General features: G+C 34.7%; 2 protein-coding genes across 6 annotated transcripts in view; both read right to left on the bottom strand.

The window, feature by feature from the left end:
* The window catches only part of LOC120305906 (protein ZGRF1-like), a 39014-nt gene that overhangs the window by 10118 nt on the left and 4391 nt on the right, over positions 1 to 24505 (bottom strand). For 4 of the 5 annotated variants that reach the window (XM_039338321.1, XM_039338318.1, XM_039338319.1 and 1 more), the window contains 14 exons: positions 20802 to 22140; positions 18387 to 18463; positions 12574 to 12759; positions 12102 to 12204; positions 11921 to 12018; positions 8859 to 8991; positions 7416 to 7591; positions 6075 to 6262; positions 5530 to 5669; positions 3740 to 3886; positions 2826 to 2940; positions 2423 to 2679; positions 1524 to 1683; positions 546 to 623 (listed from right to left, as the gene is read on the bottom strand). In XM_039338321.1, coding sequence (XP_039194255.1) covers positions 546 to 623; positions 1524 to 1683; positions 2423 to 2679; positions 2826 to 2940; positions 3740 to 3886; positions 5530 to 5669; positions 6075 to 6262; positions 7416 to 7591; positions 8859 to 8991; positions 11921 to 12018; positions 12102 to 12204; positions 12574 to 12759; positions 18387 to 18463; positions 20802 to 22140 — 3197 coding nt within the window. The remainder of the gene's footprint in view (positions 1 to 545; positions 624 to 1523; positions 1684 to 2422; positions 2680 to 2825; positions 2941 to 3739; positions 3887 to 5529; positions 5670 to 6074; positions 6263 to 7415; positions 7592 to 8858; positions 8992 to 11920; positions 12019 to 12101; positions 12205 to 12573; positions 12760 to 18386; positions 18464 to 20801; positions 22141 to 24505) is intronic. The other variant, XM_039338320.1, reaches the window with a different exon arrangement.
* LOC120305908 (protein ZGRF1-like) lies at positions 8867 to 11239 on the bottom strand. Its single transcript, XM_039338323.1, has one exon. The coding sequence runs from the start codon at positions 10290 to 10292 to the stop codon at positions 9615 to 9617; it is 678 nt and encodes a 225-aa protein (XP_039194257.1). The 5' UTR covers positions 10293 to 11239; the 3' UTR covers positions 8867 to 9614.

Below are 24505 nucleotides of genomic sequence, written 5' to 3'. Positions count from 1 at the left end.
TAATACTTAAAATGGCTTACATCCTTTAATAAAAGGTACTGTCAGAATGCCCAGTGCTCACTTATCCCGTGCTGCCTTTGGAGGATAGGGAGTAATGGTAAATGAATCTAGAAAAAGATTTTTATGATGAAATCAATAAAATAATTATTCTAATTGTATAAGTTGCTAAAAATTATTTTGAATTTCCACCTAGCTTCCTGTAGTTTGAAAACAACTGTGACAGCTGTTTATATGGTTCTCTTGTGAAAATACTAGTCTATACTTGTACCTCTACATAAACTCCAGCTTGATCAAAGGCTTCTAGTACAGTGGCTCCCAACCTTTTGGGCACCAGGGACCGGTTCCGTGGAGGTTTTTCCACGGACCGGAGGGGTGTGGTTTCATATACTGCCTGCATCCTGTGGATGGGGCTTTGCTTGTTTGCGCAGCTTTGTTTTTGCTATACCGCGGTCCAGTGCTTGTCCACAGACCGGAGGTTGAGAATCCCTGTTCTAGTAGATTCAGATGTGACTCTTGGACCTGGTTAAAGATTTTAAGCAAGTTACCTGTAAGGAAGTATTGGCTTTGCAATTTTTTTAATGCTTCCCACTCTAATGAAGTCTTCAAATCCAATGTCTAGTAGGCTGAAATAAACAATAATTCATTACTTTAAATATCTTAAAAGAAATTTTGATTCTTTCATTTATATTTTGTCATGGTCATTAAATTGCATCACTTTACAAATTGAAATATTCATGTGCAAATCTGAAGTGTTAATTACTGGCAATTACCTGAACTAGTCCCTGCTGTTTTCTTGGCAAGATTTTGGAAGTAGTTTACTATTGCTTCCTTCCTGAGAGAGAATGACCTGCCAAGGTCTCCCAGCTGGCTTTGTGCCTGAGGCAGGACTCATGGTCTCCCAGTTTCTAGCCTGATGCCTTAACCACTACACCAAATGTGTCAAGAGAGCGAAGGGACATATCTAAACAGTTTTTCTCCATTTGAGTAGTGAGTCTTTTCACTGAATGCTTCAGGGACAAAGGGATATTAATGCTCCTTTTAGTCTGCAAAAGGACTATGAATTGGAGGAATTTGGATAGAAACTTGCTACATTAATCATTTTGACACTCTGTGGCAGGGTTAAATAGTTAGGAGAGGAGACTCAGAAAAAATGGTCTTGAGGCAGAGTTTGGTTCAAATTTCAATAGGTCTTCATAGAATTGCAAGTTTCCAAAGAAACTCCAGTAACATTCTTTTCATTTTTCAGTTTTCTAAATTGATCCTTATCAGCTATAAGCTTTTAAAATGTTTTCTAATCTTAGATTAAACTAGTATTTACGAGTGTGAAAGTATGATTAGGAAGTGCTTTTAGAGTTCACCAAAATAGCATTTTAGGGTTTCTACCCAAAAAAATAACAAAAAGCTGCATTTGATTAGTTTTCAAAAATAAAGAATACATCAAGATTAATTATATGCACATACAGTATTATTGTAACATCTTTTATGGAAACAATTTGAGCATAAATGATTTCTAAATTACTTACCTCAACAGTATTCTGTCTACAGCAATGTTGGTGGAAGAAGAAACCAATACTTTCCATGGCACTGACTGTTTGCCATTAACTGCTTCATTGATTTCAAATATTTGTACCAGGAATAAAATAACAATAGCCAGCAATAAGCTTTTTCCAGATCCAAATACACCTACATGTTGAGTTTAATAAATTAAGTACATTAGAATAAACATATTGTGTATTGTTCTTTTGAACAGGTATTTTCTTTGAAATTGGGCTGAGCAGTAAGGAGGTTAAAAAAATCAGACATTCATCATGAGAAAACATCAACCAAACATTCTTAGCTGTGCATACAGTGATTGCATCGAATCAGCTGAAATGTAATATTGGAATTAGAGTAGAAAGCCCACTACTAATGCTATGATTGCAATATAGATAGTCTTTGACTTATGGCTGTAATTAAGCCTGGAATTTATGCTAGAATAGTGAGAAGAATCAGATAATATTCTCTCCTAATTTGGTATATGTAGAATTTACCTTTCCATTTAACCTGCATGTCAGTGGATATTAAAGTAGTTTGCACAAAAAACCTATTCAGTATAAAACCTCCTAAGTAAACCTAAGTAATTCCTACTTTCCTCCTCATTGCACACTTCTACATATCCCAAATATGGTCATGGCAAAATCCTAACCTTCCAGAGTAGATTTGGTGGGGTACATGGGAAGCTCAATATGGAATATAAATCTAGTATTTCACATAGTTCAAAAGTTTGAATAAAAATGGTTTATAGTAGTAAAAAAAAATCTAAATTAAAATCCTGAAAAAAATGTTTAGAGAAGGAATACAAAATTGAAGATAGTTCATTAAAATATGGACTGAATATAGGACTGGAGAAGCCAAAAAATGAAGCTCTTGTAAAATAATTTACCATGTATTATTGTTATTGGAAAAGTCGGATGCTTCCCTGTTTCTGTGTTAATTTCTTGAGATGTCATCATGGCACCAATCTGCATCATTGCTGTGGCCTGATCTTTATTTAGCTGAAAAGCTTGAATAATTTTATCAGCAAGATTTATAACTATTTCTGGGCTGAACATTTCAGATTTTATTGCATTTGTATTTAGTGCTGGTGGTTTAAACTTTTGTTTCCTTTCTTTGGTTTTTGGAAAGAATTCTTTGAAACCCCTAAAATATTAAAAAAGAGAAAATTTAACCTATTTAGAACTTAGCACTAGAATGAAAATATATTTCCAGTCAAGTAATTCAAATGTATTTGTATCAATGAATGTACAAATCTGTTTCCAGTTTTAAAAGACAGTATCACTACTTACTTTGTAAGTAGATGCTGCATGATTGGCAAAGTGATCAAACTGACATTTTCCTGTATATTTCTCAAATTTGTAAGTTCAGTGCTAGCATTACACACAAACAAGGCATGAACAATCACTAAGAAAGAAAATATAATAAGAAATAGATATTTAGAGATGAACTTGACTAAAAAAAACCCATTTGAATCTTAAGTCCAAAAAGACAAGACACTATACAAGCCAATATCAATTGTAACAATAATTTTTAAGGTAAAATAATAGGCATGGGGAGATACATTCTAATTTGTATCAAGACTTGTGGATTAGTTAGGTTAGGGAGTATTGTATTTCCTTGGTCTCAAAGCAACATTTTTCAGAAATTACATGTCTCTAAAAAATTCCCATTCCTGTGTTCCCTGGAACTGAAGAGGTTTTTTAAAATTATTATGATTATCTAATTTTTTTCTGTTTAACAAGGATATATTTGGATTTCCCCCCCATCTCTTCACATCCCACATACATTTTTCTATAAGAAGAGCAGGTAGTTGTGTTTCAGTTCAATACATTCCCTGTAGTCTAGCTCTGCTTTCCCACTAATTCTTTCAAAGTGTACATATTATATCTTGGATTTAATTAAAGTTGTGCAAATATTTAACTTTCTCAAACTGACCATGAATTAAGATAAGTTTCAAGCAAACATATTTCAGTTGCAGGAAAATATCCTGTGGATAAGTAAAATATTTTGACTATTTAGATTTTCTTACTTATCAGATGCCCTGAACTGGGTTTCCCACTGTCCTTTAAGAGCTGATCTGATTCAGTGATAATTTTTCCAGTAAAAGCTGTTGGAATTCCGTTTTATGGCACATTAAACAGTCATATTTTGAATAATCTGTTCTAAAACCTTACAGGAAAAAAAACCTTGAGCAGAAACTTACTATTTGAGCACCAATTTGATGGGCTATAACCATTGAGAGGTTCCAACTCCACTTCATTATTAGAGGATGGTCCAAAGAAAACACTATATGCAATGAAAGTGTCCAAGGGTTCAAAGGTCAAAGTCTTGGAAACAACCCAAAGATCATCTGTCAACATAGTACATACATTTGCATAAGTTACACCAAGCAATCAATTTTGCAATTAAATAAAGCTACAATTGCAACTTTGAAAAAAAAAGTTTTTTCCCTTTTTTATTTCCTATGTCTTCTTGCTGAAAAAACAAAAACACAGAGATTTTTCTTAATCAGGAATGCATTGAGTAAATATCTATTTTCATATTAAATAATTTCATATTCTTAAGGGCACTATTTGAAAAACTATTCTGAGAGGTATTTTAAATTTTATCATATACATCATTTAATTGTTTATGAACAAAAAAAGTTATAACTGTTTTACTATATAAACTAAAAATTAAATAAAATATAAGAATATTTATTTGCATACCTATAATTTACATTTCTAAGACTACCTTTTGAGGATTTTAAACAATTTGGAAAGATGTGTCCAACACTATTCATGCTGTACACTGAACCAGCTAGAGCAGGGGTGTCAAACTGCTGGCCCACAGGCCGGACGCATCATCCGGAAGCCGCACCCACTCCATTGCTGGCAATGGCAAAACCGTCCCAATCAGTTGCGCAACGTCATGTGACATTGCAAGTTTGACATGTCTGAGCTAGAGCTTCCAAGTGATCTTCAAAAGTAGCCCCATAGAGAACACATTAAATAGTCCATACACGAGGTGATTGACTGTAAGAAGGGTCTCCTAATCTGGGAAAGGTGCATCCATGCAAAAACTTTCCTGGCCACAGCTGTCATCTGCTTTTTGAGCTACAAGTCTAGGAAAAATTCCAAACTATATACCAGTTCGGTTTATAGAAGCGCAATCCATCCAGAACTAAAATGAGAAAATCCTGAGAGTCAGAGAGTTCATGGACCCATTGCTAGTGTCTGGCTTAATCCTATTCTTCCCCATCCAGACCCCAACAGAATCAGGCACTGGGACAAAACCTCAACAATATCATTTGATCAGTTAGGGGGTCAAGATACATAGCTTGGTATCAGCAGAACTGAATTAGATGCTTTGTGGACAGCTACAGGAATCAATTCAAATCAATCAATCATCAATTATTGATGATCTATTATATCTTTTACAATAATTATTTTATTGCAATAGATGACCTGGCCCAGCAGTCATGTGTATGTAGAACAGGAGATGAAGGAATGCCAGAGTCATCTATGTGATATGTGGCCCCAAAGAAATGTGTGACATAGGATTCCTTCTGGACTTAGGGCTTCTGCCAAATAGCAAGTAGAAGCCTGGATGGGCCTTTGCCCAACTTTCACTGATACAATGTAGCCCTATCTAGTCCAAGATGCCTTGGCAACAATAACTCACAACCCAATCACCACAGATATGGTATACTGTTGTAATATGCTCTCTATGGAACTGTCTTTGGAGACAACCAGGAAGCTCCAATTAGCCCAGAATACAAGTGCCCAGCCTGCTGACTCTAGCATGAGCGTTTCTTCATACGTATATTCTTGTTATATTGCAAATTATTTATTGCATTATTATTTGTATATTTTTAGTTATAATAAGCTATCAGTCATTAGATTGAGTCAGTTAACAAATAAATGTAATGTAAAATTATGTCGTAACATAATGTAATATAACAAAATATAACATACATTTTCGTTTGTCTCAGAGATTTTCAAAGTTACCAACCTTTGCTATATGTAGATGAATGCTCCTTCCGGTTCAGTTTAAGAAATAATTTGCTCTTAGAATCACAGTTAAAGCTAGCCTTTGCAATATTACATTTCTTCATCTTACTAAATTGTTTTCTTTGAGTATCAAACATTTTTCTGCAAAAATGAAATATAAGAATCCTGTAATTTATATATTGCTTTTAGAACCAAATGCTAAAAATAATTTCTCATGAAATGAAAAAAATAAAACTGGAGACAAACTTTAATATTACTCAAAATAATGAATAAACTCTTCATTAGTAGCAATATTAATATCAGTAACAAATATTGATTGAAAATGTTAAATCTGGCAGGGGGGAGATAACATGACCAAAGAACTGCTTAGTCTGTTTGAAATTAATTTATAATATTGGGATCATTACTATTTTTTATTTTAAATACTTTTTATTAACTCTTCCTAAAGGAAACTTAAGTAATGTAGACACTATCTTCATTATTTACTAGCATCATTTCTTTTCAGTTATAAACTACTATTCAAGTGTATCTAACATTTCAACATACCTTATTAAAAATTGGCATTCTTCATAGATAGAAATTCTTTGACATCTGAGATAAGTTCCAATACTCTTTATATCATGAAGTTTAATACAAGGTTCACTCTCCATCTGTATAGGTTTTACATCTTCAACCCACTTAAAAAAATCACATCGATCTGCCTTAGCAGCATCACAAGCATAGAAAAGACGTCCCTGAAACAAAATACAAGCCATATTAATCCATCGAATACACAACTTGACTAGTTTTCAAGAGAGAGAAGGTGGGGGGAAGGGAACAAAAAAAGCTTAACTTTATTGGTCAAGTGACTTTTGGGATAGTATAACAAATCTCTCAAAAGATGCTGATTCAATTAACCTGGTTTTGAGTTATATGGCTTTTTGGCTGCAGTACAAAGTTGTAACTAAGTGAAGATAATCCTTGACTTACAACAGTTCATTTAGTGACTATTCAAAGTTACGACAGCACTGAAAAAAGTGACTTGTGACCATTTTTCACAGTTACAACTTTTGCAGCATCCTCATGATCATGTGATCAAAATTCAGATGCTTGGCAACCGGTTCATATTTATGAGGGTTGCTGTGATCAACTGTGTGTCTCAGGGTCATGTGATCAACTTTTATGACTTTTTGACAAGCAAAGTCAATGGGAAAGCCAGATTCACTTCATAACTATGTTACTAACTTAAGAACTGCAGTGATTCACTTAACAATTGTGACAAGAAAAGTCATAAAATTGGGTAAAACTCACTTAAAAATGTCTCACTTAACAACAGAAATATTGGGCTCAATTGTGGTCGTATGTCGATGATTACCTGTATAATATCAGATTATTGAGCCAATATATGGTATTTATTAAAACAAACTTATTTTTCCCGCTACTAAATTTGTTTAGTGACTCCCTTCCCTTCATACTGGTACTAGCAAATGCAGGTTAAAAAATGATATTCACTGAAAAAATTGCACAGGGACAAAACTTCTCAACAGTCATTATTACACTTAGATAGGAATCATATCTCTGGCTATTCAATTTCAGAAATACATTCTGTTGAAAGGAAAGCCATTCCCCTTTCCCTCAGTATGCACAGAACTGAGCTGTTTCAGCAGCTTGCTGTTAAAATACGCAAAATATTTTGTCATGGTTACTAATTTCCATATTTTTCAGCTACTATAAATATTCTGATAAAGTATATAATTATTTTATTCCCCAAATACAAGCCAAATTTGCAATTTCAAAAAAATGTGTACATCTATGCAATTCATATCCTTGCGGCATTAATATCTATCCTAGTAAACCATGGTTAAAAAAAATCCGATAACATATTTTAACCAGCCTTTAACAACATACCTTATTTCGACCTTCTTTTCTAACCATAACAAGCTTTGTTGCTATTTTGTGGCTGCAGAGAGGCGCAGATTTCTCTTGTTGCCCTTCTTTCACTGATGTATAGAAAGATATATCCACCTTCCCAAGAGCTTTATGTAGGTTTTTTGATAGATCAAATAATAATATGTTTAAATGTTCTTTAAATGCAAATAGGGAATATGAGATGTTTTACAATTAGAAAATGGAAAAAACATGCATTTTAATATAGCTCATTTCATATCACGTAATATTAAATTGCTTGAGTCACCTAGCCAACTTTTCCAGTTTAATAATGTCTCTAGGTAAGGGAAAAATTAAATGAAAAACTTTAAAACTAAGGATTTCTTAATTTCACTGTCATTCAGAAAAAAAGATGAGGTAAATCTTGGGGAAATAATCAATAACTCTGTCAAGTATTTTAGTGTTAAATATGGGCTACCATATACAACTGCTAGTTTTCCTTCATTGACCTACGATGCCAATGAAAGGAAATGAAAGGTACTAATAGACTTTGAAAGTAAGAGCCAAGGAGAGAATTAGTATGTAATTTTTCTTTTGCAAAGGATAATAACTATAATAATCTTATATAAGGCAGAAAGTCAAATGGCTAGAAATCCTATTGATCCTGTAAAATTTGACTTCTTGAGAAGTCTAATCAAAAATCTTGACTGCTTACTTTATTTAATGCTACACATTTTAACGGCTTCCAGGCTGGTTTTTGCTCAAAATTGGAGGAACAAGGGAACCCCAACGGAAGAAGAGATCCTGCATAAAATTCTAATATGTGCTGAGATGGACAGGCTTACAATGATTATGAAAGACAAAGCGGAACACGAATACTTCGAAATCTGGGGCAAATTTTACCGCTGGTATGAATTAAGAACTGCTCGGACTTCAAGTTAATGGTAGAATTAAAAGATATACATAACTGTACATATAATTTATTTATTTATTTATTTATGAGACTTATATACCGCTTTAAGTGCAAGCACTCTCTAAGCGGTGTACACCAGTAAGCAATGTATATATATATTTACATTGCCCCCAACAATCTGGGTCCTCATTTTACCTACCCCGGAAGGATGGAAGGCTGAGTCAACCTTGAGCCGGTGAGATTTGAACCGCTGACCTGCTGAACACAGTCAGCTAAAGTGGCCGGCAGTACTGCACTCTAACTGCTGCGCCACCTCGGCTCTTGTATTGTATAAAAGATGAGGCTTATATAGAGGTTAAGAACAATGTATTAAATTTTTGTACTATGATAGGAACTGATAGGAAAATTCACTCTGGAATGTCATGTTTGTCCATTGTTGTTTTAATTGTATTATGAATAAAAATTATAAAAAAAAATCTTGACTGCAATGCATTTTTAGAATCATTTATTAATTTTGAGTACCTGTACTAAAATGAAAAGTTGGACCATACCTATCAATGCAGTAGTAAAAACTTTCTTATAATGTGCTGGAGACTGAAATTCAACTGGGATGCATTGTTGTCTTTTAGGTACATTAGTGTTCTTTACCATATCTGCCCCAGGGAAATACAGCTCAGAAGTGTCCTATAAAACAAAATAAGCACATTCCTATTTCCTTTTTTCTAATCTCATATGCATATAAATTACTTACTGTATATTTAAGACCACTGAATACAGATTTATTAAGACTATAACTATTCTTCTAGTTTTTATGAACAAATATCTTACCTGGGTCTTATGAACAAATATATCATACATATATTTGAGTGCTAAATTGTAATCTTAAATAATGTGGAAAAATATCCTGTCTTCAGAATATATACTGTAATGTATAATTTTGGAACCTGACTTTGTTGAGTTTCATAAAAATCACCTTAAAGACTTAAAACAATGACTGAAGATGCCAGCTTGTTGTGCTGTTTGCAACTACAGGGCCCCAGTTTAGTCTAATTAAGAGGTTATAGTTAATTAGATTCCTAGTTTTAGCAGTTTGCAGCAAAAGGAGTCATGATTTCACGAATGAGTAAAAACCGTACATATCTTCATTTTATAAGCTATGATTGTGAGATTATCAAATTTAAATATTTTGAAACCTGTTAACACAGTATTCTTGAAAACCTTGTTAAAAAAATCTTTAAGAGAAAACATTAGGCACATACAAAACTAATCTGCATTTACACATGGTGGACAATATTTAACAGCATTTCCTAACATTGGGAACAATTACATACCTTGCTATCGCTGGTTATATTGGGGAAATTCAGGTGACCTAACTCACTTAGAACTTCCTCAGTGGAAAAGTGTTGATTTAAGTGCAGGAAAAGTTTCTTTCTTTCTGAAACAGAATCTTGACTGATAAAGTTTTGCTGCTGTTTACAAAGCATGCTTTTTATTGTCTCCAGATGCTCAGAGTCCAGAGGGCTTTTATAGATGACATTACTCTGATTCTCTCTTCTGTATGCTAATGACATTCCTAAAAAACTCTCAGCTTTGATATCAGAAGCCATGGCAACTTCGTTGCTATTTTGAGATCTCAAATCACAACCAGTTGTATTGTGGTATTTCTGCCATTTGCTTTGTTCCTTTTGTTCAGACACATTAGGCAATGCACTCTGTATGGCTATCTTGTCTCTTACTCCTATGTACTTTTCACCCACAAAAATTTTACACATCCTGTCCTTAGGCTCTAGCATTTCTGACATGTCATATGTATTGACTACTGAGAAATCACAATGATGGTGAATCTGTTTACAGATTTGTGCACTGGAATAAAGTTGGGAATCAGGAAGTAGATTATCTACAAGTCCAGGAACAACTGGAGTTTGTGTTCCAAGAGCAGGTAAGAGGATAGACATATCATTTTCTGGATATGTGGACTCTCCCATTCCTATAAAACAGGGTACAGTATGCGGACACTTGAAAACAAAATTCTATTGATAATATAGTGAAACATTAATATTAGTATTATTTTTTGGGAATGGACTGCCTTTCTCTAAATATTTTCAGTAGCAAAAACTTCAACTGCAATCATTACTAATACAGCACAATATATTTCTTACTGGAAGGTTACAATAAAACTACACTAATAATTTTGTTAAAGAAAAGGATCTTAAAACTTTGTTTACACACTCTTGAAAATTTGGAATTGCTATATTCTTCAAAACTAATACAGTTAAATTTTAAAGTACAGGAAAAAGTTTCATAAGAGTAAAGATTAAAGTGTGTCTTTCCGTTATTTGAAAGTCAAATTGAGTTCCTAGTTACTTTTATTAACATAGCTATACCCAGTGGTGGGATTCAAATATGTGAACAACCAGTTCTCTGTGTGGATGCCGCTTCTGGAAGTCCATTCTGAGTCTGGGCAACAAAAAATTAGCTACCGGTTCTGCCGAAGTGATGCAAACTGGCTGAATCCCACCACTGGGTACACCTCAAACAAAATCAATTAGATTATAAATTGGGAAGACATCAAAGCATTTTGTAATGTCTCCATCCCTTAATATTGCATTTTTATACCTATTTCATAAATAGAAAATAACTGGGATGTGATAGGTAGAGACTGAATACATTTATTTTGTTCATGGATACAAAATAACTCATAAATGAAAAGCTGCAGTCACAGAGATCAGGAGACACAGAAGGTCCTTTTTATGAGCAGAAAAATCATGACCCAGGGAAATAGGCAGGGATGGAGGAAATTTCGGCAACATTTTTTAAAATATGAATTACTTACATTTTGTTAGTGATCAAACTAGATTAAGAATGCTCAAACACTAACTGGAGCATTCAGAAAAATCTGGCACAACTGTTATTTATATCATTAACAATCAAACCTTTCTTACTGAAAAAGGGTTTTTTATTATCCATATACAAGTCTGGATGAGTTTTGGACATCAGCAATTCCTGCTCTTGTATTGTTTCTTTACTACTTGGAGTTGGGAAAAAATGACAGCCAGTAGTCTGTGAAGAAACCCATTGTTTTGATAACAGCTGAACAGAAGGAATGTAAAAAGTATAATTACAAATAGATACGAATGTCTACATTTCTAAGCATTTATTTCTATATTTTACCGAAAACAATGAACTGAATTTTAATATTCACTTAGTACCTAAATAAATTCTAACTCAAAATTAGTAACAGATATACATAACGGTGTTCTTGATTACTACTCTGTGTATATATGTGTATGTATGTATGTAGGTATGTATGTATATGTGTATGTATGTATGTGTGTATATATATATATTTGTGTGTGTGTGTGTGTGTGTGTGTTTAGATACATACATATCCCTTCTTTTCTAGAGAAAGAGAAATATATTTTAAGAAAAAAAGGGACAAAAAGATATTTTTGAAGAATATTATATTCTTCAAAAAAATGAGAGAAAAACATTTCAAAATTCTTGGACAGTATATGATCCTAATGACATAATATCTTGGCAGTATCTAGAATTAAGGCAGCTTTGTGGTAGTAATCTTTTTGTTAATAAAACAAAATGAGCCACCAGTCATTACCTTATTAAATTCCTTCGAAGCAGACTCAGTAAAGTCTAGATTTGAGGAAGAATTTGTCACAATCTGACTTGGAGGTTTAAAAGATGCAGTCTTTGTTACTATTAAGAGGAAGAAACATACAAAATATTGAAGACGAATGCTACATTTTGGTCATTAATTGTTCATATTGATAGATACTTACAAAATTTATTGCCTTTTTCTTCAAAAACATTGAATTCCTTTCTAAATGTTTTAGTTCCACTGTTACTGAGATTATCTTCTGAAAGTTTCCTTGAACCTAGAGACTAAGGATAAATCCCCCCCCCCAATAAACACATTTAATGCATTCCGGGATAACATTGGTTTTTGGATTAATTCTGGGCATTAATCATTGTATGTCAGCTTGGCAAATAATTAATAAAGAAAACAAGGGCACTAAACAGGAGCCTCAATAATTCCTTTTAAAAATTTGGTAGCATAAAATATTTATAAAGATCTTCACCCCCCATGAGGATTAAACTATCTGATCCTTACAAGCAACATCCTATCTTACGAATTTGATGATAGTGATATTGATTACTCCTTTTATATACAACGGTATTTAAGCCCTTATAACACTGACTTTTTCAAAGTATGTTCATAGATGTAAAAAAGTATACATTTAAAAATCTTACCTTAACAAACTCAGGCACCCCAGGACAGCTCAGTTCTTGGGCTGAGAAAAAAAATGCATCCTTTGAAGCACTTTCAGATATGGTCATATCACTTTGTAGATCCTTTTTGTGATACGAACAGTGTTCTCTTGTCATCATCTCACTAGCTGCTGAGCCTTTCACCTGGTGTCCGTGAAATTCAACTACCTTTATGCATTTAATGGAACAGATATTGTAAAGCAATGCTATTCATTGACCAAAAAATAAGCACCAAGAAAAATAACATTTGCAAGGATATGTCATATTTGTTTATTTTGTTAACCATAACAGCAAACTGGCCTTATGGTTTAAGCATTTGAGTGTTTTTAATTTTAAATTTCCAAAGTTGCAGTTTTTACTTTATACTGAAACTTGATTCAGAAATAGAAATCAAAACATGTTATGATCTTACATCACATCTGCAAAGCGTTTTAGTTCATTATTTAATTTGATGTATGATGAAATTCATCAAAACATAAGCGTCTTTAGATTTCAATTGAGAACTCCTAATCTAATTTGATGACTAGAGTGATTTTGATGTTACAGAAATAACTTGAAATATTTAGAAATGTACAGGCTGAAGTAACTTTTTTTGTCTTCTACTGCACTACAAAAAGTCAAGCCACCATTTTTTCCTTCTTCCTTCTTTAACTTCCCTAATTTTTGTTTCTAATTGTATTTTATCTTTTTATCAGTGTATAAGGAACAAAATGGAAAAGGCCAACATATAGCAGAATTCGATATGTGGTTAAAGGAGTGGTGTAAAGGGGAAAGCTTTGGTTATATTAGTCATGACATCTGCTACTGGTCCAATGAAAAAGTGTACAAAAGAGACAGCTTGCATCCATCAAAGAAAGGGACTGAGTTACTTGGCAATAAATTCAGATTTCCTGGAGAAATATTTAAGCTGAATAATGGGGACAGTGAGTTAATTGATACAGAACATTCCTGTCCCCAGCAAATTATAGGTTATCAGTGCATGTAACAGAGGCGTGTGTGGACAAAAATATCAACCTAGCTGTCAAGCAAAATCAAGCTTTTGTACAACACCAAGTGCACTAATCAAACAGGTGGTAAGAAAATAGGGGAACTCAGGCACTACACAGGTTATGTAGAAAGTAAACACGGGGTCAGTCATAAAGGACTCAAATGTCTATACACCAACACACAGAGTATAAGCAATAAACAGGGTAAACTAGAAATTCAGATAAATGAGGGCAGATATGATATTGTTGCCATTACGGAAACTTGGTGAGATGAAACCCACAAATGGAACACATAGCTAGAGAGATTTAAATTATTTAAAAGAAACAGACCAAATAAAAGAGGTGGAATTTCTCTCTATATAAGAAATAACTACATCTCTACAGAAATAGAGCACAAAAATGATGAAAACTGTCCTGAATGCATTTGGGTCAATATAAAAGGGGAAAAAATGACATTGCCATAGGTTTATACTATAGGCGACCCAACCAAACAGGGAAAATAGATGAACTTTTTGCTAGTCAGCTAACTAAGATATGTAGGAAGCACATTACAATAGTAATGGGGAACTTTAATTACCCTGACATCAACTGTGAAACAAACTCTGTATCAAGTGGAAGATCAAACAGATTCCTGACAAACCTAGCAGACAACTGTGTCTGCCCAAAAGAAGAGAAGGGAACTAGGGGATCAGCTATATTGGACCTAATTCTCACTAACAGAGATGAAATGATAGAAGGTGTTGGAGCCACAGGAACCTTGGGGAGAAGTGATCATGCAATATTGGAATTCAACATTATGCAAGCAAAAGCAATAGAACACAGTCAAACTAGAGTCTTGGACTTTAAGAGAGCTAATTTCAATAAACTTAGAGAAGTTGGGAAGGATTCCACGGATGAGAATCCTCAAGGGGAAAACAACTCAAGGAGCTTGGAAAATTTTGAAATATGAGATAATAAAAGCCCAGTCTAGCACAATACCAACAAAGAAGAAAAATAATAGCTCTCAAAAGAAATTAGCATGGCTGCATAAAGAACTCTCTGATAAATTGAAAGACAAAAAGGACAAGTATTAAAGTGGAAAGAGGGGCACATAACTAAGGCAGAATATCAGCAAATAGCCCAAGCCTTGCAAAGATGAGGTGAGGAAAGCTAAGGCTCAAAATGAACTAAGGCTTGCGACAAAAGTCAAATATAACAAAAAAGCTTCTTTCAACATGTAAAAAACAAGAAAAAAGTTAAGGAAATGATTGGTCCATTAGTGGGAGAAAGTGGCAAGAAGGTGACAAGCAACAGGGAGAAAGCAGAATTATTTAACTCGTTTTTTTGGCATCCATCTTTACACAAAGGAAAAAAACAGTCCAATCTATCAAAAACAGTACCGTGAGAAACAGATTAGAAACACAAGTTAAGATAGGTAAGAAAATGGTAAGTGAGCACCTGTCTACACTAGACGAGTTCAAATCCCCATGACCAGATGGATTACACTCCAAGGTTCTGAAGGAACTGGCAGATATGATCTCAGAACCACTAAATTATATCTTTTAAAGATCCTGGAGCATTGGACAACTACCAGAAGTCTGGAAAAAAGCTGATGTAGTTCCCATCTTCAAAAAAGGAAAAAAAATGGATCCAGGAAACTACATACCTATCAGCCTGACCTCAATATCTGGGAAGATTCTGGAAACGATAATCAAGCAACGAATCAGCGAACACCTAGAGGCAAACAAAGTCATTACCAAAAGCCAACATGGGTTTGTCAAAAACAGATCATGCCAGACAAATCTTATTGCATTCTTTAACCAAGTGACAAAATTAATGGACCTGAGGAATGCTGTGAATATAATTTACCTGGACTTCAGTAAGGCATTCGATAAAGTAGACCACAACCTACTACTTGATAAGATAGAAAAATGTGGGTTAGACAGCACCACCGCCAAAAGGATTTGTAGCTGGCTGACCGGCCACACTCAGCGTGTGGTCCTCAATGAAACCGCATCTACATGAGGGGAAGTGTGTAGTGGGATGCCCCAAGGCTCTGTTCTGGGCCCAGTGCTCTTCAACATCTTCATCAATGATTTGGATGGGAGGATAGATGGAGAACTCATCAAATTTGCAGACGATACCAAGCTGGCAGGAATAGCCAACACTCCAGAAGATAGGCTTAAGATACAGAAGGATCTTGCAGACTTGAACATTGGACGCTAATTAACAAAATGAAATTCAATGGTGAAAAAAGTAAGGTTCTACATTTAGGCATGAAAAACCAAATACACAGGTATAGTATAGGTCAGGTATGTCAAACTCGCGACGTCATGTGACGTCGCGTGACGTATCGGAGCTTTTTCTCCATTGATGGGAATGGGGTGGACGCGGTTTTGGGATGACACATCCGGCCCACGGGCCGGCAGTTTGACATTCCTGATATAGGTGGTAGCTTCTCAATAGTAATAACTGTGAGAGGGATCTCGGAGTCCTAGTGGACAATCACTTAAATATGAGCCAGCAGTGTGCTGCAGCTGCCAAAAAAATCCAACACAGTGCCAGGCTGCATTAACAGAGGGATAGAATCAAGATTATGTGAAGTGTTAATACCACTTTACAATGCCTTGGTAAGGCCACACTTGGAATACTGCATCCAGTTTTGATCACCATGATGTAAAAAAGATGTTGAGATTCTAGAAAGAGTGCAGAGAAGAGCATCAAAGATGATTAGGGGACTGGAGGCTAAAACATATAAGGAACGGTTGCTGAAATTGAGTATGTCTAGTTTAATGAAGAGAAGGACAAGGGGTGACATGATAGCAGTGTTCCAATATCCCAGGGGTTGCCACAAAGAAGAGAGAGAGTCAAGCTATTCTCCAAAGCACCTGAAGGTAGGACAAGAAACAATGGATGGAAACTAACCAAAGAAAGAAGCAACCTAGAACTAAGGAGAAATTTAGACAGAACAATTAATCAGTGGAACAACCTGTCTTTAGAAACTGTAAATGCTGCAACACTGTAAGTTTTTAAGAGACTGGACAGCCATTTGTCTGAAATGATATAGGGTTTCCTATCTGAGTAGAGGATTGGACTAGATGACTTCCAAGGTCCCTTTCAACTTTATTATTATTGTTATAGTAAACTTTAATAAAATATTTATTATTTATTTATTTATGAGACTTATATACCGCTTTTAAGTGCAAGCACTCTCTAAGCAGTGTACACCAGTAAGCAATGTATATATATATTTACATTGCCCCCAACAATCTGGGTCCTCATTTTACCTACCCCGGAAGGATGGAAGGCTGAGTCAACCTTGAGCCGGTGAGATTTGAACCGCTGACCTGCTGAACACAGTCAGCTAAAGTGGCCTGCAGTACTGCACTCTAACTGCTGCACCACCTCATGTTTTTAAGGAGAGAATTCCTACCTTAAAAAGGTGTCATAGGAATTTTTTTTAAATTTTACCTATATTACTGAATCCTATACCTTTTAAATCCTTTGATCTGTTTATAAGACAAATTAATTAATAAACTACTACTTTTATATCATTACCTCAAAAAATACTACCTTTAAATCATTACCTCAAAATCACTTTTAACATGCAAATGTTTTATTTCCAATACAATATCTTATAATACATAATATGGATTTAAAAAACAACTTTAACTGGCTGGCTTTTATTTTGTTTTAGGTGGCAATTAGGGCATTTTAAAAAAATAAAATGTTAAAATTAGTACATTCCATTTATTCATTTTTGGTATGTGGGATCTTGCCCCCATCTCCTTTCTAATAATATAATATCCAGTTAATAGAAGCATCACAGCAATATAAAGTTAATGCTTAGGCAATAATTAAATTTATAGGCAAAAAAGTAAAACAAATTTAGTTTTTAGGATTTCCAGAAGTTAAATAATTACCTAGTCATCCCAAAATGAACTTATTATTTGTAATTGCTAGAATCAGACTACAGAACAATCTAATGTATAGCCAAGCACACTTGTATATACATTGGAGTTTTAGCTTGGTTTAACCTTATATCTCTTTTTTCTACACCAATAGCAATATTTCAGTCTTTTAAATTTTGAAAAATATATAGCTGTAAGCACAATTAAAACTTCAGAATGTAGGTATACTTTGCGTATCGTTACTAATAACTTTTAAAAAATGAGACAATAAATTATTAATTTGTTCAATTGCAAAAATTGTCATTTGATATTTGTTAACCCTTACATTCATTGGTGAGCCCTGAGTAACAATAACCTTACTCAATTTCATCTAATATCTATCACACCTTCTCTATCACAGTAAAGTTCCCCCCCCTTCCCACTCCCGATGGCTCCTATCCTACTGGTGTTTCAGAGGGTCCAGGCTTTTGGCTAGGGTGTTTGAAGCTCCTTTTGAGTAATGTTGCTCAGTATCTGGCAGTGTCACATTTAGTAAGCAACACTAATGAAATAATATCTATCTATCTATCTATCTATCTATCTATCTATCTATCTATCTATCTATCTATCTATCTATCATCTCTCTCTCTCTCTCTCTCTCAAGCCAACACTTCTCATATAGGAGATTGAAGATTTTTTTCATCAACAAAACCTTGCTCTGGAGAATCCCCAGACAATGAAGCGAATTTTAGGACTCTAAAGGCCTGCAAGCAGGACCATAACTAGTTGGTAAGAAAAACGCAGATAGAAAAGTCCCCTTAAAATGCACTATGTAACACACAGATTAAAGCCATTATAATTGGTGATGATGGTTGCACAGTTAGCCAGATATTTAAACTGGATTTTGAATTTTTATTATGATACAACATCAAAAGATTACCAAATTTGTTGAGTCAGAATGCAGGCAAGGTATCTGCTCATCTTCAGAACAAAATGCTTCAGCAAAACTTCCTTTAACTACCAAAGAGGAGGGGGGAAGAAACAATGAACTTCAGTCATCAGGCTAAATCAATATGTGTATGTCTGTTGTGGATTAATGTTTTTGTATATTTGAATATGTCAGACATGTATTCATTTTGATAGAATTAGTCAGAATAACGTTAAATTGTTAAATTCACAGTTACAGAAGAATTGCTAGAGCTAAAAATTATTAGAAACAGAATAACAATAATATATTTGAAAAAAAAATCTAACATCAATTATTAACTTAAGAAAAACCAAATAGTGTAAAAATCACTTACAAACGGTATTACCAATCACATTATGCCAAGAGCAACTCTTTTTAAGTATGTATTTTTTTTTTTTTTTTTTAAAAGCCTTAGCTTGGATATAAATTTGGCTTTGTAGTTCTGATAATACTAAGGACTCCCCTTTTGCTTTCCCAGCTTAGAGTCTCATGTTCTGGGGATCCTCAGATTAAGATTATGATATAGGACAATTCCTCTCCTCCTTTAAAAATGTTCATCTTCCGTGAGTAGAGATTGGAAGGCCTGCTATAAAGAAGCAGAAGCCAGGAAGTTCATGTCTACCAGTCCAATGATAAACATCTAAATTTAGGTCAGTTCAGTTCTGCCACATAACAAAGTACAGCTTATTGTCAACATCTATTGGTATTTTTGATATGAGACGAGCCTTTGAGAATATCTAAAAGAGAGGTCTCCAACTTTTCTTGGTTGGCGGACCGGAGGGAAAGTGAAGGGAACCATTTTACGTGTTGCATGTGCATAAAAGAGGCCACAAGCATACACGATGCAAATGGAGCAGTGCTAGTGCCTATGTGACGCTCGCTAGCACCGCCCCATTTTCGCTGTAGGGCGCTCCGTTTTCACCGCATAGCGCCCCGTTTGCGTAGCAGCAGTGGCGCTAGTGTGAGTGGAGGTGAATGCACACACACATGTGCGTGCACTGGCCAGCCTGTTCCATGGCTTGGTGGGCAGCAGGCTACAGACCAGTAGTGGGCCGTGGCCCACAGGTTGGGGACCCCTGATCAAAAATAACCCCCATAAATTGAGATTTAGATCTTATGACAAATTATAAGAATGCTTTTCATATACTGAATTCATGTTAAGAATCAGAGTTATATAATCTTTTTTAGTGATCACCACTTTCAGAGAAACCTGAGAAAAAAATGAGAAATTTGTTTCATGTGCTCTGCTTTTCAGATGAGACAGGGAAAAATGGTTTTATATCACCTCTTTGGGAAATAGGTGGCATAGTAATTTAATAAATACATGACAGAAACTAAAAATAGAACTTAGTCTGAGAATGTTTCATTTGCTTCTTACAGCAAATGTTTTGATAAGTAATGCAACATTTCTGTTTTGAAATTTAATAGTTTTTACAATAATTTTGCAGTCATTATTACGACCATGTCACAAATAAAAAGATGGAGAAGTAAGAAACACAGAAGCTTGTTCAAAAACAGCACCTATAAAAAAATTCAGTTGTAGGCAAAAGTTTACACTTTTAATTTATTCCAGTATTAAATATTTTGATGTTTTAAGCAGATGTACGCCGCTTTAAGAGTAATTTCATGAAAAATATAATAAAACAAGAAATAATTTTCTTTTCCCAAAATGAATTAGTAAAAGTAAAATTGTTAACTGATTAGTAAACAGATTTTAATTTTAAATGTTATTAATCAACAGTGCAAAATTGCAAAAATATTACACAAATCATATCTAATTTTCTGAAAATTAAAGTAACTATAGCCTCTCTCTACAAAATACTTTCACAGTAAAGATATTTTGCAACATTTCTAAAATTCAGGTAGGGAAAAAGGTTGGTACATTAGTGAAAAAATACTTCAAACTATATCATATTACAGAATTAAAAGCAACAGCCTTTTTCTATTAATCTCACTCTGGGTGCATTGGCTTCCTAAGGTCATAATATGTTCAAAAATAGACTAATAAATCTGAAACCACTTACCAACTGAGGAAGGACAAGAATCAATAGCTGAAGGGTAATATAAACTGAAATCTTTTTCTTCATTGGATTTGTTTTTTATGAAAAAATGAAAATACATTGTGCATCTTCTAATTATAAAGCTTACTCATATGCTATTTTTAAGGAGTAACTAACTTAAAAAACATTTTTTAATGTTTGTTTGAAATGCACTGGGGAAAAGGTCATAACTTTTGTTACATTTTATTGAAAAGAATTATTTTGTTACTATAACTATGTTTCAATACCTGTATTTTATAAACATTATTTTTATTTGCAAATATATGAAGCAGCAAAATATGTGGAATGTTACTTTTTCTATTCTAAGTTAATTAAGTGTAATACTCACTATCATGTATTTCACAGTCCACATCATTTTCCATTACAAAGCTTCTGCTAGCACAAGGTAATTGCTGGTGAACATCCATATTCTGAGCATATAATGTATTTGTGTCTGTCTTCTCATTAATCAAAACCACTGAATTTTGCCATTTTTTGTCCCAAAGAGTTGTACTCTTTTCTTTAATGTTGACAGGCTTTGCAGAAATTTCATCACAAAGTGCTGGCTGTAATCCTGAGCTCCTGGGCTCCTGATCTTGTAGAAATTCTAACTGTACATTGTCTTTCCTTTCACTACCGCATGGTGCTACATCACAGTTTTTTTCAGCACTGACCTCAACTTGATTTTTAATTTCTTGCCTTAGGCATACAGAACCTTGTGGAACAATGCTGTTTTCATTAGGGTTATTATCTTCTGTGTCACTAAAATCCAGCATATTTAAAAGATTAAAGTTAACCTCTGTGAACTGTTTTCCTGGATTTGCAAAGTCAGCACCTGGGCAACTCCTTTCCAAATTACCAATGATTCCATGTCTGCTTGATTCTGATGAGTCTTCAAATGTTTTAGGTGCATTTCCATAGCTCAAATTAACATTATGAAGTGAACTTAATTCAGAGTTATTGCTTTCATTCATGAAGGTTTCACTTGGGAAAAAGTCAGATGGCTGACTTCCAATAGAACCTTTACTAACAGGAAAAATATCAAGTTTCCAAGAAGGCGGCATTTGTGGAATTCCTTTATGGTCATTGTATTGGCTTCTGTTTACACAGTCACTCTCATTTAAGCCCTTTTCAATTGATTGCAAATTGCTAGTATTTTCTTCGTTGTTTTCTGCATTGTGTACATCAGATAAACATGATGGCATGTAAGCATCCCATCGGCTTTTTCTTTGCAATAAAACTTCTGGGTTGGATTCTGATTGTATCATTGTAAACTGTAGATTTTTCAGTGAGGCAGTAGCCTCATTTTCTAGTCTCGTGGAAACACGTTGGTCATGACTCAAAAGTGCTATAATTTTAGATCTGCTTCGAATGTTCTGTGAAAATGCATGATATCCTGAATTGACCAATGCATTTTCTAACTGAAATTTTGGCTTCAAATATTCAACAGCTAAACTATTGCTATTACATTTTTTATTCTGTACTAGTTCATGTTTATCATCTAAAGAAGTAGAAGCCAGAAAACTAACAGGCTCCACATCTTCCCTATTTTGGCAAGGAACAGAAAATAAAGGAGAAGACGCATAAAATTGGTGGGGGAAGGATGAAAGAGGACTGTCAGATGTAGATGTCAACGCAGGTTCTTCCACTAACTTTTTCTTTTCCACCTGACGTGGTACTTGGAAACCCTGGAAGAATATTTTGCATGCATGGCAAATTTAATAAATGAAATATCAATCATGAACATATCACTTATAACATGCTTACTATACAATAAAGCTGTACAAAGTATTTAAAAAAGCATTTTTCAAAAAAAAAAAAAAAGAATCTTCCACACAGCACTGAGGCAACAGAGTCCACTAGAAGGTCCAACATAGCTACTGGAAAGATTTTGTCTGAATATTCAAAGACCATCTAGATTAGAAAAACCTTTATAGTGGCAGCAATGAATTTTATAGAGGAAATCTTTTCTCAGTGCTTTAACAGGCACTACTTTGATCATGCCAATGTATTTTACAAAAGAACTTCTATTCTTTTCAGTATTTATAACTGAATAACAGAACTTAAATGGGGGCTTATTTTCTTTTAAAAACCAAGTGCAATTCACTCATATATTTCTATAAAGTGCAATTCATGAAAGTTGGAAGTATCTGTTTCAGCTGTGAAACCAAATTAAGGTGACTGGAAATAATATTACTAATACAATAGCAGCAATGATATTGCATCAATCAATCAATATAATATAAATTTTTCATATTTAACTGTCGGCAAAGTAGTTCAGACAACTGATTAATATTCACACATGGTAGCATCCATACAGCTCGTACACCATACTACAGTTCGCTTTTATTCATTTTCTTTTGCTGATCTAACAGCATGTATTATACCTGCTGCTATGAACACTCATAATCAGGGTTATTGCCAGTATGAAATGCAGTGGATTATTTGAATTATTTCACCATTGCAGATGGTAGGGAACAAAAATCACTGGCAGTACAGGTAGTCCTCAAGTTAAAACCATACTTGAGCCCTGCAATTACAGCCATAACTTGTGAGGTTTGTAAATCGGACCCACTTTATGACCTTTTGGTACTGGTTGTTAAGCAAACCCACTGTTTGCAATGGGGCATTTTTTTTTGCTGTAAACCAAAAATAAATGCTGGTTTCTCGCAAAAACGTCGTACTTGTGGCCATGTGACCACAAGGCATCAGATGTAGCAGTAAATGCAGGCTAGTTACCCAGCATCCAAAATGTAGTCACATGACTGCAATCCACCCCTCAACGACTTTGGAACTTTGAGACTGGGTCGTGAGTCCCCTTTTAAGAGTCTGCTGTAACTTTAAACAGTCACTAAGTGTAGGGTGTGCACAGATGGCTGATTATAGGTAGTCCTCAACCTATAATTATTCATTCAGCAATCATTATGATGGCGCTGAACAAACAGTGGTTACAACTTGTCTTCAGAGCTTTGGCTGTCACAGCACCCTGCGATCATATGACCACCATTGGCAACTTTCCCTGCCAGCTTTCTCAGATAGTCAATGGGGAAGACAGCAGGGAAGGTGACAAGTTGCTGGGGTAAGTATCTGCCATCCAGAGACCCCGACTGGCTCTTTTGTGCTTCTGCCACACCGGCCATGTGTAGCTCTGCACTCTCTCCCCACCACTCCTTCCCAAAGCTCATCTCTCCCACAGCCAATTACACCTGCTTATCAGTCTGCTTGCAAACCATCTGAGACTTGCACTTGCTGCTAGCTTCTCCATTGACTTCATTGGGGAATGCTGGCAGAACTTGCCTCTCCTAATAACTATGCAATTCATTAAGAATGGCAACAGGGAATGCAAGGATTACTGTTGCTAAGTGATGCAGTTACATTTTACAAATGCATCACTTAGTAATGGAAATTCCAGCTCAGTTGCCAATACCAATAATGACAAACACATAATTTGCTACTGAATTAGAATTTACTTAAGTGATCAAGTTCCAAAGGGGAAAAAGGTGATTTAAAGTGAGCATGGGTACCTACATGGCACCTATTAGCACCTGCTTATAGAAAACGTATCTTGTGGGAGGCAATGCACAAACAGAGGAAAAGATATAGACAGTGCTCACCTTATGTCCACAATTGGAACTAGAACTTCCATCGCTAAGCAATCTGGTCATTAAGTGAGTTGCACCTGATTTTAATACTTTTTTGACATGTTCATTAAGTGAATCACACAGTTGTTCAGTAAATCTAACGTGTCCCATTGACATGGCTTATTGGTATGGCCCTGTGAAGGTCCCAAATGTTCATCGCATGACTTTAGGACACTGCAGCCATTGGAAATACGTAACTGGTTGCCAAGAGCCCAAATTTTAATCATGTGATACAAGAGTACTGCGACAGTCATAAGTGTGAAAACAGATCATACATCACTTTTTACAGCATTGTTATAACTTCAAATTGTTGTTGAGGACCACCTGTAATGATTCCTTAAAGATCTGATAAGTACTATTTGAGAATTCCTAAATACTCCATATCACCCTTTTTCTTTCAAACCCAGATCAC

This window comes from Crotalus tigris, unplaced genomic scaffold (genome assembly GCF_016545835.1).
Source record: "Crotalus tigris isolate CLP2741 ecotype Arizona unplaced genomic scaffold, ASM1654583v1 scf7180000017695.2238764, whole genome shotgun sequence".
NCBI lineage: Eukaryota > Metazoa > Chordata > Lepidosauria > Squamata > Viperidae > Crotalus > Crotalus tigris.
This window is presented reverse-complemented; position numbering and strand designations above follow the sequence as displayed.

Bases quoted from the DNA above. Each gene is read 5' to 3' on its own strand.
- LOC120305908 (XM_039338323.1), bottom strand. From the start codon at position 10,292: ATGGGAGAGTCCACATATCCAGAAAATGATATGTCTATCCTCTTACCT.